Raw genomic sequence first — 11,911 nt, 5'->3', positions numbered from 1 at the left:
GAGTTTAAGTGTTGCATATTGCTCAGCAACCGCCTGGAGCGTCCTTCCGACAATATCCACGTCATCAGCAAATCATTTAAATTGACTAGATTTACTGAAGATCATGCCCCACAGGTTAAAATCCGCACGTTTCATAATACCTTTTAGCGCGATGTTGAACAGGAGACAAGAAATACCATCGTTTTGTCAAACTCCCCTGCTTGACAACGCGTCCGATATCATAACACAGCACTATACACAATCCATCGTGGCTTTAATCAGTCTTTTCAGCTTCCCGAGAAGACCGTTTTCGTCCATAATTTTCTATAGCTCTTCACGGTCGATAGTATCGTAGAAATCTATGAATAAGTAGTGCGTACGGACTTGGTATTCGCGATACTGTTGGAGGATTTTTTTTGTATACCAGGAGGGCATTGGGTTAAAAGGCCACTGCGACAGTCTTAATGATCGTTTTTTGTGGCAGTTGTTGAAGGATTTGTCGCAGCACAAAGTTTTGGTCCGTTGTCGATCACCCGTCCACAAAACCGGCTTGACAGCTTCCTACGAATCTACTTGTTAGCGGTGATAAACGACGAAAGATGATCTGAGAAAGCAATTTATAGGCGGCCGCTGTAGGATTTATTGTTTTATATTGGAATTATTATAAAAATCAACACGTCAAATTTAGTTGCAAAGAAACTGACAAAATCTTTCATTTTTGAGTTGGATGTGCAGTTTTTTGTTGCGACAGTAAAATCACCTACATACAGTGAGAATGTATTTGATATACATTGACTTACAACCTGGTTTAATGAAAATATCACTCGCCTGAGGGATTTGCGTTTTTCATTCACTATGTCATTCAGATACAGAATTTAATCAGCGCCGTTTATATTTTAACTGTTATCGAACCGTGCAAGCAAAGCAGCCATGACTTGTCAATGAAAAGCCGAGAAACAACATTAATTAATCGGCAGCATAAATTATTCTCATCTCCCAAGAGGGGATAACCAATGATTAATTGCTCGGATGATACACCACAAAGTCCATTAAATTGCTTAAAATGCGTGAAAAAATACCTTATTCATAAATCAATTAGCAGTCTGTTCCGATCGTTGAACAACCAAATAAACTATAATTACCCAGCCATGTAATCGTCGACTTCACACCAATCGTCCTGATGCAACGGTCATCAACTGGAAAAATTCAATAATTTCTGTTTAACCCTCCAACCACATTCCATTTTCCATTTTCAGCACACGGGATTGATTGCTTCAAATGTGTGTCGATGAATGGTGCGAATAAAGCGTGCGATGACCCGTTTCACAACAATTTCTCGACGGCCATCCTGGAATCACCGTGCATGGGTGGACGGAAGGGCAGGGATGGACTGTTTCCGGCCACGTCCTGCATCAAAATTGCTGGCTACTACGGTAAGTGCGACCAATGCGTTCATGCACCTCCTAGAATGGAAATCGTTCGTCCGTTTCTGTATCTAACGGTATGTCACTAAGCTGCTGAAATAGGGATGGAAACATTTACATTTACACCCTTTGGGAGGGAAACGAATCGAACCCGCACAATGTTTCATTTTGATTACTTTAGTATTCAACAAACAATTGTAAACCATTTTAATGATGGCTTGATTGAAAATGTTGCATGATATTGTTTTTCCATCGCGGATGATATTGATGATCCATGACATATTTCTGTTCGTGCTTTTATTTATGATACGTAGGTACATACGTTCAATGACTGTAAATAAATATTCCCTAGCATTGCTTGATGAAATTGCGAAAATATGCAGAAAATTACCATGTACAGAAAATTACAATGTGACGTAAACGTTACATCATATTGTGATAAAACAAAATTATTTCTCTTTTACGAAACAATATTGTAATGTTATGTAGAATTTTCACGAAATGTACGAAACAATATTGTAATGTTTTGTAGCATTGTAATGTTATTATAGTATTAAAATGATGTTGATTTACTAGATCCTCTATGATGGTACTATAGAGGACCTAGTAAATCAACATCATTTTATTGAAATATTTAGTCTTGTTCATTCTGTCTTAGCTACACGACAGCTGGACTTCACGAGGGACGTTTTCAGTTCATGTTTCTGTCAGTGATGTCAATGAAAACGTGAAATGTGTGTGCCACACACTTGTAGCACGTAGTCAGCGTGAAAAGCATGAAAGGGGCTTGACTTCCGTTCACGTCAGAAATCTCTTTCTCTCTCTCTAACCTACTTCGTCCCAGCGGGTTGAGGCCGAGCTTCGAAACATATTTTACATCATTATCTGTTTTGCACTCAACCATCGCGAACAAAGAGACCCTAACGACATGTCCTCAAGCCTAAACATGGCACAGTACGATGGATAAATTTATTATATTGACTCACAACTGTATACCCATATAGGCACGGACGGTTACTCCCGGTTGAGGTTAAAAGTCAATGTTAAACGTTTGATTGATCAGCACTTTCATCCATTCCTTCCGCTTACTCTTTCTCTCTCTATCTCCTGTCGTTCCAGATGATACCGGTGAAACCATTACCGTTAGAGGATGCGCCCTGGACAGTGGAACACTGACTACCGATACGGAAATCATTCGGATGTCCCACTGCGGCCGGTTCTTCTATGATGATAGGTAAGGCCAATGTTCTGTCAGCGATGAGTGTATGTAGTGAATGTGCAACGAGGATTAACGGGCGGTAAACCAATCGTGGATGTTTTTCATAAACTACCTGTGCTGTGTTTTTCCAAACCATACAAGGCCCGTAATTTTTACTAAAAACTAATTTTAAGTCGGATTTTATTCAAACTTTCAGGAAATAATTAACATTATTATGGTTAAGTTTACCGCCCAGTTAGCTTCGAGGTACGATGCTGGTCTAACAAGCCAGTCGTCGTATGTTCGAATCTCGGCTAGGCGGTGCCTGCTAGATAGAGTCAGTAGGATCGTTACACTGACCTCGTGATTTTCCTGTACTCTAACAGCCGGCTGCGAAGTCTGTCGATAAAGAAGGGTAATGTCTAATGACGGTTTAAGCCCACGGCTTTGCTTTTTTATGGTTAAGCTTCCTCTTCATTGCTTAATTGGATTCTTCTCCATAACCGGATGCCCATATTTCACCCTGTTTTTTTACGAGTAGGGAAATCTGCTGAGCACCTTAGAAGATACGGTACATCAAAGACCTGAGTAGACAACTCAGGGAGTGTGGTTTAGGTATCCCGACCTCCCTAATGGGGCGTGAGGATCCCGACCCACTAAAACCCTACTCGAGTCTCTAGCCTCAATCCCCCCTAGCATTACCTTATCGGTATTACTTCATGGAGAGCACAATAGGCTTAACACACTCGCTTAGATAACTACTGGACTATGGTAGTTAGGCTGTTTATTCGCCGTTGATCGGCTCTCCAGCGGTTTTGTTGCTCAAGTACAATCTGGGTAGCAGTCGCATTGACCGCTCCCCAGACGTCCGAGCTAGAACACATCCTTTGGAATAAGTTATCCGGAGTAGTGCCCTATCCGCTCACTGCCTGTATGTTGCTTTTCGCGCCCACGAAACAAGGGCATATAAAGAAAACATGTTCTGCAGTTTCTTCTACATCCACGCATTCGGGACACGCGGAGGACTCCGCATGCCCGAACTTGTGTAGATACTGTCTAAAACAATCATAACCTGACAAAATCTGTGTCAGGTGGAAGTTGACTTCGCCGTGGCGCCTGTCGACCCACCCGGATACGTCCGGGATAAGTCGATGTGCCCACCGGCCTTTTGTGGAATTAGACCATGCCCGCTGCCATGTGGTCATCGAGGCCGATCTTGTGGTACTCCGTATGCCTCTAGTTCCACCTTGGTTGAAGCACTCTACGTCTACGCTGATGATGATGCCATTAGGCATCATATCCGCTAAGACGCAGATTGCGTCATGCGAAACTGTGCGATACACACTCGCCACTTTCAAGCACATGAGACGATAGGTACTTTCCAGCTTACTTAGGTAGCTTTTGGTTCCTAACGCCGATGACCACGCCGGCACGCCGTACCTAAGTATGGACTGGCCCACGTTGGCTAATAGCCTTCGCTTGCTGCCATATACCGTAGAGCTATTAGACATCATACGAGACAATGCCGAAATAGCTGTGGAAGCCTTCTTGTAGGCATAGTCGACGTGGTTCCCGAATTTGAGCTTCTCGTCGACCATGACTCCCAGGAGTTTTAAGGACCGCGTTGACGAAATAATGCAGTCTCCGACGCTGATCTTCGCTTGCTGCACCGACTTGCGGTTGTTCACCACGATAACATCCGTTTTATGATGCGCGAGCTCCAGTCTCCTGGAGCACATCCAATCTTCAACAATACTTATAGAGTTGGTGGCCGTCAACTCAACCTCTCTGATAGATTCACCGTAGACTTCCAAGGTGATGTCGTCCGCAAAGTCGACAATCACTACGCCTACCGGGAACTTTAGCTTCAACACCTCGTCATACATTACGTTCCACAACACCGGGCCCCAGGCTTGTTATTTCCTCACTCATTGTGCAAAAAGAGCAACTTTTTTTGTTCAACACAATGAGCAGAACTGCTTTCAGAAATGAGAAATAAATCCACACAATGAGAAACAGACTAAACACAATGAGAAAAACTGACGGACAGAAAAACTTCTTAATGCGCTCTTTAAATGAGCAACTTTCGGTTTTGCTCCCGGTCCTCTCGGTAGCTACAGTAGTAAACGTGAAAACAAAACAACCGGTGCGCGTACAGCAACTATAGACTCAGAGGCGTCAAGACAATCAAAAGTCGTTAAATTTTGAATCTTAGCGGAGAATTACCTTTGTTTATAATGGGACTTTCCTGTTGGTGCGCGTCAAGAAGCAAATGTATAGGAATTCAAATGTTGCCATATCTAAATAACATTTTTCGCACTGTTGCCGTTGTGACATGCCTAACCATATGATGCAGTTGCGTTCACGGGCAGCCAAACTCAACTGAATATACTAAATGTAAGAATCATGATTCAACTGCATTAATGGATTAATATTTTTCTGATGGCAATGACCGCTACTGACAATCGTCGTTTTTTCTCAACGCACTACCCATGTTAAAACTACCCGTAGTTGTCATACGTCAGCGCATCGCATCAACGTATTCAAAGTGTATTAACATTCTCCTCAATGAGTAGCACAGTGTGCGGTTGCTCATACAACTGCGTTCAGCAAGAAAGAGCACAGTTAAAATGAAACGGAGCAGAATAAATCGCGTTGAAGACTGAGCACAGTTTGAATTTTTCTCTTCTCTTTTTTTCTTCTGAGGAGGTGTCATCCCTGCCGGGCCCAGTATGGAACCTTGCGGAACCCCTGCGGTGATTGAAACGCACTTCTGATCCTCCTCCGTGTTGTATAGGGCTGTCGGTATTGGGGGCTTTTGGTGAAAACCGGTATTTCGGTATTGGCATAGAAAATACCAGTAATACCGGTAAAATACCGGTATTGGCAGATTATTCGAAATCAATAGAAATATTGATATTTTTCAGTAAATCTTTTTATTTTGAAACATTAGCTTCAGTATTGTTGCTTAGCAAAATAGAATTGAAGCAGATATAATACACTTAGCGATTTAATTCCCTTACTATAGAATGAATTTTATTGCCAACACTTCCAATAATTGAAAAAACTTCCGCTTTCATCGATGTCTAGCGAACGGCTATAAGCACATCACGAACTTTCCTTACAGTTCTTCACATTTATAGTTGGGAGACCCGCCTTTAATTATTTACAAAATATCTTGTATTGTTGCTTCCAGCATAATTAATGCCCCGGTCTACTACAGCCTCTCAACAATTTTTTCTCCATCCCCAAACCGGAACTCCTGCATAACGTTATCCTCTTCATCATCGTTCACAAATACCTTCTCTTCTCTGTTATCAATCCCACTATTCCAAGATAGTGGGATGCAGATTTCGTCTCCTTGTGTGCAAATTCTTTCCTGGCAGATCCTTTGTTGGCAAGAATGCTCAAAACGCGCAAAGATCCCCGTATTCTGATCAGAGTCCGGCATCGTCGAAACAAATAAATGAAGCTAACTTTCCCTTACATTCGCTTCATATATGAAGCGACTTGTTTCATTTGTTGAACAGAACGTTTCCAGCAAGCTTCAGCTGAAGCTACTGACTGCGTCAAATGATGACGATTGACAGTCATGCACGATTTGTCGATGTTGAGTAGATTAATGTAGGAAATGTTACTCAAAATCAATTCAATTGCATTCAAAGTCTAGGCTGACCTTTTTCTGAATATTTGATAGAGAAATACAAATGAAACTTTAAAACCGGTCGTCATGATGAAGTGAAAATCGTTTCAATGACGCTGATTGAAGTCAGTTTTGAAATGAAGCGGCGCTGCTTCTGTAAAAACTGAAGCTTTATTACTTCATTGTTGAATAACAATTTACTAGTGTTGGGTACCGCTAGTTCGCTAACCGAGCAATCGCGAAACGCTAATAAGGCTTCATAATTTATACTCAGACTAGCCGAATTGTTGCTGATCCGTAATTCCAAATGAAGTGCCGCTGTTAATTTTGAAATAGTAAACTGTAGAGGATTTTATCCATTATTATAGGTTTTGATCTTAGTTATATTAAGAAAGTAATAATTTGTACAGTGATAGATTCCAATGCAAGTTGTTGTGATATGTTCAAAAATAAACTGTGACTGTTAATTTGCAGTTTGCGATTAGTGAAATTGAATTGCTTAGCGAATTAGCGGTGCCCAACATTGCAATTTACTATTGTAAGTGACGTTTCTGGGCCCTGATCTTGTTTCCTAAATTCGTTATTTGAGAGTTTGGAATAATTTGGTGGCTTTTGAATGACAAGTTGTTCAAAAATAAATTGAAACGCGACGTCTGGCTTATACAATGAAACATTTTTACACCAAAGTTACTCTACTGTGCCTTAAACGGGTTCAAGAGCTGAAATGATTTGACCCACAATTGCACTCTCTTCATTGTTAGTAGTCGAAGAATCTCGTCGGCATTAACACCAAGTTGTTTTTCTAAGAGTTTTATAATCTTTTATCAAATAAGTTCTTATTCGAATAAGGAGTTGGAAAAAACAAGCAGATTAGAAAATACCGGAAATACCGGTTTTTTGCCTTTTCAAAACCGGTATTTCGGTATCCAAAAATTGGCCGGTATTACCGGTTTCGGTACTACCGGTATTACCGGTTAGACAGCCCTAGTGTTGTAGCATAGCTCACGATTCTGGAAGTATTTTCCAGAATCCTGTACAGAGGCACCGGCACTTGGACGTTCCGAAGGGAGTTGGCTATGGACCCTTATTTTTACCCTGGACACCACTCATAAGTTTTGGGCAATGGTGGGACCGACTTCTTTTAATATCTTTATCCACTGTTTCTTCAAAGCTGGCTTGAGGCACTCGTCCCGGTAGATTTGCTCGTTGATGGTACCCGTTGTGATGTGAAGGCTCGCTTATCTTGCCGTACACGAAGATGGCCTGCTAAACGAAGAACTTTTTGACGAATTTGTCCACCTTCTACTTCTATGCAGCGTAACTTCGGCCCCGGCAAGTGCGTTGTGCACGTCTCGTCGTTCATCATGACGCACCTCGGTGTCGTCAGCCACTCTGGGTGCAGCTTTCTGACGCGGGTGTTGTTCACCGTGTTTTGTTTGTCATTCCGGTTCGGTGCCATCTTCGCCGCATTGCTAATCGAAAGTTTCGGCCGACACTTGAGTACCCAGTCAGCATTTTCATATGTATAATTAGATTGCAAATAAGAGTTACGTACTGATATGTATCCGACAAAATCGTATTCGACGCGCCAAAGCCGCTTATCCGTAGTATTTTGGAGGCGATATGTATACGCACTGGGAATAATTTTGAGCGATACAGTTATATAGGTATTTCAATACGATAAGATACGATTAAGCGCGACCAGCTTCATATAGCTATACAACTTTGAACTGAAAATCGTATGTTTGTCAGCTACCAGCATTATAAACGATAGAATATCCACTTGTGCGCGCTTTATTAGGCTTAATTTACAAATCCAAATTTGTTAAGAGATATTTACAATAATTTTCGTACATTCATATACGAGTTGGTGCTGGCTGGGTAAAGTCGTATGGATCTCCTTTAATAAATTCACCACCCAGACACCGTCGAATGATCGATGCCCACTTAACCCTTAACAGATTATGATGTAAATTCTGCCAACGTAAATATTACACTCCTAGCCAGTTTCAGTTAAAATTTCATCAATTTCTACCCACACGCTAAAAAGTTAAAAACTATTCAATGTGCCTAACTCAAAGTACAGTCTTCAAAGATCTTCTTTCGAAACGTGAGAGTCAAGTTCAAATATTTCTGGCCTATGGCCTAAGGCGTGATCTCTGCAGGCTACTACAGGGAAATAAACTCTCACTCAGTTGGATTATGTTTGCAGATAGGATCTATTTTAATATCATGTCAGATTAGACCGTGTTCCACTGGCATGAACTTGGCGAATGCCAAACATTATTGTTGTGCAGCGGGCTGGATTTGAAGCGTTTTTCAAATTGGATGAAATGCTACTGACTTTATTGATTTCAAAGCAACATACGATACAGATCGAGACCAGTTATGACCAGTTATGAGGATCCCTCGTCATACAGGCCGATTTGCCTATTTGACACGTTAGGCAAGTTACTAGAGCGAGTAATCCTAAACGGACCATCGTCCATTGCAAAACGCGATGCCGGGTTGGCGAGGACACTTATTCCGCATAGGGAAAACAACTGTCGGCCCGTCGGTCGGGAAAACCATCTACTCCGTTATAGAGAGGTCTGAGAAGATTATGAGACAGAAGAGGCGAGGCGACAGGTATTGTACATTAGTCACGATTGATGTCAAAAACGTCTAGGACGTGCGATCGTCCTAGCGTTGCTTAGGATGAGGGTGTCGGACCATCTACGCAGGTTGCTTAAAAGCTACTTCTGAACCGAACGCTAGGGTATGACACGGCTGATAGGGCGAAAAAGTATAAAGTGACAGCGGTTTTTCTACAGGGCTCGATTCTCGAACCTGTGTTCTGGACTGCCATGTACGATGGGGTCGAGATCACAGGCTTCGCCGAGGATACCGTCTTAACAATGCTGGCACCAGACACCATAAGCATAATAGAGGGATGGATGACTGGCGTCGACTGGCACACTACATGATGGAAGCGGTTATGATCAGCAACCGCAAGGTGATCTTAGCTGTCAAAATTTGTTGGAGGACAAGTGATTCTAGGTGAGAATATTAAGTGCCGCAGGCAGAGGAACTTAAGGCGCATCCGGGTAAGAATTAGGTTGGATTCTATTAGGAGGTGGTAGGTGGAATGGGACCACACTGAACACGGCAGGTGGACTCATAGGCTGATCCAGAACCTCTCGTCCTGGAAGGGTAGAAGACACGGTGGTAAATTTTTACCTTACTCAATTTTTGTTAGGTCCTGGGTGCGTTAAGAAGTACCTACATACGCGTGAGCGGGTAGGGTCGCCCTTCTGCCCCATTTGTACTGAAGCTGAGGAAATTCCGGAACGCGTGTTGTTTCACTGTTCGCGTTTCGAGGCCACGCGGTGTGAGATGCTTGCAGTCGTTGGAGTAGGTAGTGATGGACGTGATGACGGAGTTGCACCGGCTAGAACGGGTGCAACGACAGGGTCTGGCGTAGCTTATCTAGGGTTAGATACTGGGATGAGTGGGCAGCCCAGGTCCTAGCCCCTCCTAGCTGACGGGTGCGGCAGTATGGCATACCAGAGGGTGTTGTTTGAACCTACACCAACAACGACAATGGTGACTTAGTGCTTAGACCAGTTATGGCAGATAATGCACGAACGCGGTTTTCCGGAAAAATGTGTATTTGGGATCGCTGGTGATCGCGTCCATCAGCCGGCAATCAAACTTCGTCAGCATTGGCGCGCCATGTGATCCATGTGGCTAAGGAGACTGCACAACCCTATTAGGCTAGCGACATGGGGGGTTTCTACAGTAGACGGAGGAAGAGGCACAATTTGTGTCTAAAAATAGCCCAACCCATGTCGCTAGCCTAATACGGAGGGTTGTGCAGTCTCCTTTTGTCCAGCGCCTCTATGGTTCAAAGGTACAAGTACCAGTGAGCCACATTCCCTGGCGGGTGTTGTGGGTTAGAATCCGGTTATAATCTCAGATTATAGCTTGGTCCGACCCACCTTCCAGTATTGGACGAAAGATGGGAGTCACAACGACAACTTGTTAAGCGTAGCTACCAATAACCCCTTCCTCCTCACCTTCCCACAAAAAAAATCATTACTTCTCTTTCTTGCAACAGATTTTCTGTAGGGCTACTTTGCCGAATTCTCGATGTCCAAGCTTTTCAAATTCCAGCAATCCGGTAAGAATTGTCGCACGACATCGGACAGATGCAGGCAAAAGTTTTCTTTGTGTTGGACGAGGTCCGTCCGACAATTCTTACTGGGCGGTCGCCCGATATTACGAATTTCAACGATCCGCAGTAGCGACTTTCCCTTCATCATTCTTGTTTCGTTGCCCAAGTTGATCCCAACTATTAACATCCGTATTTACTTGAAAGCTACAGTAAAGTTCGATTTAGATAACTTGCCGTGGTATGAGTGAAAATAATTTAAATGATTTCATATACTACTTTTATTGTAAACTCTTCTGAATACTAGAAACAAATCCACATGGTTGTTTTTTTTTTCAATTCATAAAGAATCTGACCTGCCGCAACGTGTTCATTAAATCTATTTTCTGTGTTCTTATCGTCCTTTGCTCACCTTGCAGATATGTCCACGGGTGTCTGCAGAGCTGCAACGATGCCGATGCATGCAACCATAGCTCCAGGCTGGTGAGCGACCACTTCCGTGCTGGCAGTCTCTGTTTGGCAGCGCTTGGCTTAGTGCTGTACTACCAATACCGGCAGCATGTTTCGGTGTCCACCGAGCGGTCGCAGTTGGGTGCCGGAAGCTAACAGACGAGGATGTAGCCACTCTATCATCAGTGTCGAGTAAAAAATTTATGAAACCAGTAAAACGTCGTAGCATTTAGTTAGCTGCATCCTAGGGCCATCTGGTGGTGGCATAATTATATTCAAACTATGAGCATAATTGCAGTAACAGCAGCACGTTTCTACACGGCAACAACATTTCACGGCTTTCACATTTTTTGTACACCTATACTCACACTAGACAACCACTGTACTGTAGGTGACAATGATAATTACAACACGAAATTCGACAAACTGCGAGCAAAATTCACGACCAACAAACATTTCTCTAGATTTACACTCTCAAGATACATGGAACGGTTCCATGGGAAATTGAAAATCAAAATGTAATTTGTTATAATGTTTTTACCCGCACTTAACAACACACTATGATATGAAATCCCGATTCACTGTACTCAAATTAGGAATTTATTATCAGTGAAGAAAGGTCAAAATATGAACTCTACAACTGTTTCCTATGAAACAGGAATAAATACAGAACAAACCGAAAATAATCGAAAACAAACTTGAATATAAGCATTAACATGTAATCGCAGGCTATCATCTACGTAATATTCAACATGCAAAATTGCGGTGTTACTGTCGATTTTACAAAATGAATCAAAAACAAGGAATTTAGAGAAGGAAACGTCAACTAAATCAAACTATATATACTGCTACAGTCCAGCGGTTTGGAGGGAAAAGTTCCGGGGCAAGACAAACAAATGGTTTGAATAATTAAACATCATTATAATTCTGCGCCAGGATAAAATTTTTCGCTAGCAGGAAAGAGAAACGAGGAAACTTTTCCATGTTCGGAGAAATAAATGCCATGGTCAAACGCTGCTCTGTGTTAAAGTTTTGACAGAAGAAAAAAAAAAACAACAGAAGAG

The 11,911-nt window shown here is 42.4% G+C and overlaps 1 protein-coding gene across 1 annotated transcript; it reads left to right on the top strand.

Annotated features, from left to right (window-relative positions):
- Positions 1 to 1,243: 1,243 nt before the first annotated feature.
- Positions 1,244 to 10,884, top strand: LOC128739790 (uncharacterized). The gene is given in 4 exon segments (XM_053835293.1): positions 1,244 to 1,412; positions 2,523 to 2,637; positions 10,817 to 10,865; positions 10,867 to 10,884. Coding segments are annotated over 4 exon segments (327 nt in total). The 5' UTR covers positions 1,244 to 1,267.
- The last annotated feature ends 1,027 nt before the right edge of the window (positions 10,885 to 11,911 follow it).

The sequence above is a fragment of the Sabethes cyaneus genome, chromosome 3 (genome assembly GCF_943734655.1).
Source record: "Sabethes cyaneus chromosome 3, idSabCyanKW18_F2, whole genome shotgun sequence".
Classification (NCBI taxonomy): Eukaryota; Metazoa; Arthropoda; class Insecta; order Diptera; family Culicidae; genus Sabethes; species Sabethes cyaneus.
The sequence above is the reverse complement of the archived record's forward strand: the minus strand, read 5'-3'. Positions and strand labels throughout refer to the sequence as shown.